Source organism: Ailuropoda melanoleuca, chromosome 8 (assembly GCF_002007445.2).
Source record: "Ailuropoda melanoleuca isolate Jingjing chromosome 8, ASM200744v2, whole genome shotgun sequence".
Lineage (NCBI taxonomy): Eukaryota > Metazoa > Chordata > Mammalia > Carnivora > Ursidae > Ailuropoda > Ailuropoda melanoleuca.
The window spans coordinates 74,059,347-74,065,365 of record NC_048225.1 but is presented as its reverse complement, the minus strand read 5'-3'; the positions used below and the strand labels follow the sequence as shown (position 1 = coordinate 74,065,365).

General features: G+C 43.7%; 2 protein-coding genes across 7 annotated transcripts in view; both read left to right on the top strand.

Annotated features, from left to right (window-relative positions):
• Positions 1–3,198, top strand: part of SELP (selectin P) — a 42,639-nt gene extending 39,441 nt beyond the window's left edge. For all 6 annotated transcript variants that reach the window (XM_011224105.3, XM_011224107.3, XM_002918569.4 and 3 more), the window contains 2 exons: positions 1,440–1,495; positions 2,116–3,198. In XM_011224105.3, coding sequence (XP_011222407.1) covers positions 1,440–1,494 — 55 coding nt within the window. In that variant the 3' untranslated portion in view covers position 1,495; positions 2,116–3,198. The remainder of the gene's footprint in view (positions 1–1,439; positions 1,496–2,115) is intronic.
• A 1,422-nt stretch (positions 3,199–4,620) lies between these two features.
• Positions 4,621–6,019, top strand: part of F5 (coagulation factor V) — a 72,276-nt gene continuing 70,877 nt past the window's right edge. The window contains exon 1 of the mRNA XM_034666705.1: positions 4,621–5,198. Within this exon, the coding sequence (XP_034522596.1) occupies positions 5,041–5,198 (158 nt within the window). The 5' untranslated portion in view covers positions 4,621–5,040. The remainder of the gene's footprint in view (positions 5,199–6,019) is intronic.

Sequence of the window (6,019 nt, the reverse complement as noted above, 5' to 3'; positions counted from 1 at the left end):
TATTTTATAATATAATTATATGTTATATATAATATGATTATTATATTATTAATTAAATGTAATACATATAAATAAAAATAAAATTAAATATAATAAAAAAATTTTTAAAGGGTTATATAATAGAAATAAAATGCCAAAGCTGAGGCACCACTCTAGTGGATGCTATGAGATCATCAGAGGCTTGCAGCTTTGGGTCAACAACCATTAAAAGCAACAGTCAGGAATACTGTATCAGTGGCTCAAACAGCATCAGAGGCATTGCCAACACCAACCCGACTTTTCTTAATGATGAATGCCTCTGGTAAAGGGTTGGAAAACCTGTCATAATCTTCCCTCAACTCACATGGCAATTGTATTCTAAAAGATGCAAAATATATATTATTTATATTTAAAGCAGTTAAGTTCTAGGCTCAGGGATTATTCACCTACAGGAATATTGAGTCGATATTCTAAAACCGTATGAAGTGTAGGATAATTCTTTTGTGTCCCGTGCCTATTGGGATATCCAGCACCCCTGGCCCTTTCCCACTAAGTGTCAGGAGAATTCTTGATCACTATGAAAATTCAAGAAGTAGGAAGATCGGTAGGAGAAGAAAGGGATAAAGAAAGGGGGGGGTAATCAGAAGGGGGAATGAAGCATGAGAGACTATGGACTCTGAGAAACAAACTGAGGGCTTCAGAGGGGAGGGGGGTGGGGGAATGGGATAGGCTGGTGATTCATAGTAAGGAGGGCACATATTGCATGGTGCAGTGGGTGTTATACGCAACTAATGAATCATGGAACTTTACATCAAAAAAACCAAGGATGTACTATATGGTGACTAACATAATATAATTAAAAAATATTATTATAGGGGCGCCTGGGTGGCACAGCGGTTAAGCGTCTGCCTTCGGCTCAGGGCGTGATCCTGGCGTTATGGGATCGAGCCCCACATCGGGCTCTTCTGCTATGAGCCTGCTTCTTCCTCTCCCACTCCCCCTGCTTGTGTTCCTTCTCTCTCTGGCTGTCTCTATCTCTGTCAAATAAATAAATAAAATCTTTAAAAAAAAAAAAAAAACTTAAAAAAAAATATTATTATAAAAAAAAACCTGTAGGGGGCAGTACTACCATTCTTTGAAAACTGTTGCCAGATGATCAAATATCAAGGCTGGGTATTTTCTAAGGATTTCTTCTGTCCAAGAAGAGGCATAGCAGGCATTCAATATTCAGGTACCTAGAGCATCAACAATAATGTCACGTGGGTGTAAGTGCAGTGCAAATTACCCGGAGTTGCTAAGAGGGATCTCAAAAATCTCTTAGGCATTTATTTTTGTTTCCCTTTTAAAGCAGAATTCCAGGGTGGGGTGGTAATCCACAGGCTGTGCAGGAAGCATGTGCGGGACTGTGGTCAAGGACCAAGCACTAGATGCCAGGTCATCTTTGTATTTCTGTTCTTTAGCCACCTAGGAACATACGGAGTTTTTACAAATGCTGCATTTGACCCGAGCCCTTAAGGTAAGTTACCTATGAAGATATTTTTGAAGGAAATAGAACAGTAGGAGAAAGAGAAAGAATATTAAACTTTGATGTTTCATTATATAATCATGAGTTAGATTTTAAGCATGTATTAAGTTTTTAAGCCTTGAAGGAAATTGTGTTGGCAGCAGGGGACAAGATATGTCAGGAGAGTGACAATAGAGTTTATATGAGGATTTCCATTTCCTCCGGGCTAGAAATGTTCTAATAAGATAACGTATTTCAGGATGTATGACATTCCCATTAATGGCTGATTGGAGGTATTAACAGCACCATGGCCTTGCTTGATAACCAGAAGTCATACTATTAGAAAAATTTTACAGACTTCTACAGAGCCAATCCCCTATGTGACTTGGTGGGGAAACAAAAATGATGTGATACTTTGTTTCTTCCCGAAAGCTCAGTGAGTAGTTGAGTTTCCTAAGGAAAGTAGCCTAGATAGCAGAATATCTGGAATCTAGAAAGAAATTATGTTGATCCTCAGGGGACAGATACGCTGAGAGCTAGCTAGCTGGCTGGCTGGCTGGCCTGCTTGCTTGCTTGCTTACTTGCTTTTATGGAAAATATAATTATTTTCATTTCTTTCGTCTCATTTTCAGAGACCTGTCCCGCTGGTCTCATCGCTCACCCTCCACAGGACCCTATTTTTGAACATCAGGCTTCCTGCCAGACTTGACTTCAACTGTAGCATATTTGCTGCAGTTTTCTGGAAATACTTGTTAAAAAAGGACCTGGAGTTTCCTGTAGATTAGTTCTGGATGAGAGCAGAAGGATTGTGCCACAAGCCCAAACTCTCCACCCACCACCCCTTCCTGCTCCACCTCTTCCTTAAGCCTCAGAAGCCAGGACTGGATGTCTGCAAGTGGTCTGTGGGCTTTGCCCAGCTGTCCCTTTCTTAAAAGACTAATTAACCAGAGACTGAAGCTTCTGACTTACCAGAAGACCAGACTGTAGAAAAATAAAAATGCCTCTTTATTTTTGGATTGGAGGGGAGGCATGCTCTGCTGGAAGCCAGGTGGTGTCTGTGACTTGAGGGAATTTCTGCCAGATCTTCTGGGGTCTCCAGCACTTGCTGGAAGCCTATTACTCCCTTGCTGCAAGGCTTCCAGAGAGGCCTCTGGATGGAACCAGGGAGTGCAAAAGACCAAGAATCAAGATAGGAAGGCACATGTCACCTTCCTTCCACGGGTCACTCTCTCCAGAAAAACCTCAAGACCAAAATTCAAATGGGCAATTAAAAAGATTCTTCCCAAATGCCATGCTCTGTTATTTGATGTTTTGTTCAATAAGATCTGTGTACATCATTTTGTTTACATCAATGTAATACACAATTACCGTTGTCCCAATTACAGCTTAACTCTTCAATCAGTCAGCAAATATATACTGTATCACTGCTCCCCACACAGAATCATAGAAGAAAACAAATCAGAAAAGCGGAGAAGCAGAAAAAATCCTCATCACCTGAACATCCTATAAGGAAGAACAGATATTATTTATTAAATCCCATGTTTAACACGTGGATTGTTGAAAGTGACATGGTAATTATCTGGAACTGATGCAAAAAAGAGAGAGCCGAACAGCATGGTTGTCTTGTCTCTGTGAAATGTGAGGCAATAAACATGTCGCGCAGAATGAATAACACCGTGGGTAAATATGCAAATAAAAATTGTACAATGGTCTAACTAAGGGTTACGATAATTTTGCAAGAGCTTTGGCAGGAAACTTGGGATTTAGGGGCACACTGCTTTTTAAAAGTTTCTCTCACATGCTGTTGATAGCATCTGTGCTTATCTTGTGCCAATCACTAGGCTGGGTATCATAGGACAATGGTTATCAGCCCTGTGTCTGAGTCAGAATCGACAACTTGTAAAAGCTTCCCCAGGGAATTCTGACGGTTTATCAGCTTTCGAACTACTGCTATTATAGATACGGAAGAGTAAGGGCCTGGTCTGCTCCCGAACAGTTTATAGTCTAATTGCGGAAACAATAGATACCCCCACAAAGTAATTTGAGTATCATAATGGAGTAGTGTTGTAGTTCATAAAATGGAAAGTCTATTTGAGTCCAGAATTCAGGAGGTAGGTAGGACTCTGAACGGAAACGGGGTTCAGCAAAGAGGGAGAGATGGATATTGTAAGTTGACAGAGTGACATCAGCAGAGGAGCAGACAGGACTGTGTGTAGGAGGAGTGAAGTGAAGAGGAGCCTGAGGTCATGCAGACCTCATGTGAGATGCCAGATTACAATGTAGCAAATCTATTGAGACAAACCATCTTTAAGACAGATGCCTGGAGGATACCTGGGTGTCTCAGTCGATTAAGCATCTGCCTTTGGCTCAGGTAATGATCCCAGGGTCCTGGGATGGAGTCCTTCATCAGGCTCCTTGCTCAGCGGGGAGTCTGCTTCTCTCCCTCTGCCTGCCACTCCCCCTGCTTGTGCTCGCTCTCTCTCTCTCTCTGACAAATAAATAAAATCTTTTAAAAAAAAAAAAGCCAGAAGCTTGGAGGAATGCAGATTCAGGGAATCTCGGACAGTTATAATGATGCTTCAGACAACGTAAATCTCAGATTTTCTATCAAGAGCAAAGTAAGATCTCAAGGCAGTGTGAAACAGCAGATCCTCCAAGAAACACACGGGGCCCCTGAGTCCGGAAAAGCATAATCATAGAAATACACATGTGCTCCGGGCTCCAACTGCCGGGAATCGGACACCTCTCAATATCTTCCCAACAGTTGCATCCAGGAAAAGATTCTTATCACCCCCTTGTGCAGATGTCAAAACTGAGCTCTAAAGAGGTTGAGTCACTTACCCACGCCAGCACAGCTAGTCAGTGGGACGGAGTCGGCTCTGCTGCCTTTGTGGCCACTGGCCCTCATCCACACAGAACTGTGCATGGGTGGAAATCAGTAAGGTGGTCCAGGCCCGCAGGCCCCGTTCTGGTAGTCATCCCCTTGCTTCCTCGCCTGAAATTACAATGTTTCTGTGCTCCTAACACGGCACAGTCCTCTTTCCCCCAGATAGCAGGGAAACTGATGCAGTTAAGGGCATGGGGTGACGTTGCATTGGGAATTGCAGAGGGTTTGGCAAATGTACATTTCGCCCTGGCAGTTTTTACGGTGGGTGGTGAGGGGCTACTGCTCCAGTGGCCTCAGCAGGTGCAAGTGCGGGAACACTTTTGCCCGTGGCTCACGAACCCGTGGGCACTGCGCCGCCTGCGAGCACCTCTGATCTCTGTCCTTTCTCCACCTGCGGTAAAACATTCACTAATCTGCTCGCTCTGCCTCCTACCTCCCGCCTTGGGGGGCGGTGACCTAGCCAACCCCCTGCCTGGAAGGGCGCTAGGAGGGGAGGAACGCCCAAGGCTGCCGCGGCCTCTGCACGCGCGGGAGCCGAAGGCAAGGAGGACACCGCCAGCCGCAGCCTCCCGGAGCGCATTGCAGCCGGGACGGCGGACAACCCTGCGGAGCCGAGGGCGATCGGAGGCGGACGCGAGACCGACCGGGTCCGGGGAGCAGGAAAGGAACCATGGCCCTAGGCTGCCCGCGCCTTTGGGTCCTGGTGGTCTTGGGCGCCAGCTGCGCAGGCTGGGGGAGCTGGGGGGCCGAAGCGGCGCGGCTAAGGCAGTTCTACGTAGCTGCCCAGGGCATCAGCTGGAACTACCGCCCTGAGCCCACCACGCTGAGGTGAGGCGGGTCTGGCGTCCGGGTGGGCTTCTCCAGGCGAGAGAAACGATTTCTTTTAGGGAGCTTTCGCTTTGCAATTTCATGGCTTAAAAAAGGAAAGAAAAGAAAAAAAGAGAAGGAAAAGAAAAAAAAAAAGAATTTATTGTTCCTTTTCAAACAAAATGGCTATTTTTGTTTCTAATAATAGAGTGTATTAGATATTCCGTGGGGTTGTCTAGATGCTGTTTGAAGAGTTTGTTAATATAGTTTTGTTCGTGTGATTGATTGCTGGTTTAATACATTGATTGATTCAAAAGCACCAGGCACTAACCCTTACTGCAAAGTCCCATTCCAGAGTTTTAGTGCCTAGTATTTTTATAGAACTTCCCGTTACATATTATTTATTCCGTCCTCCACAGAACTTCATCGTCTAGCACTAAAGATGTGCACATTGTCCTTTGTTTAAGCAAATTTTTCAATAACTATTAACAAATTGCCCTAATTTTGTTGTATTCTTACAAATGACTTTCAAACTATATCAGTCCATAAACATGCAACATTTTTTTCTTTTAGCTTTTCTGACTCTTAATTTTTGCTCACATTCTCAGTCCCTGGGATATAGTCTACCCTGGCTAGTTTGGAAGGGTCACTGTGTAACTAAAAGGTGGCTTAAATAATAAAACTCTTATTTTTGAGCTACAAATTATTTTTCCTAATTGAAAGGCTAAAAATAAGACTTCCCAGAAATTAAACAAAGTATAGGACCTACTCACTATTTCCAGTTGGTTATATTTTTATATTTTTTATTGGTAAACCTCTCAGTGTGACTCAGTTTTGTTTTT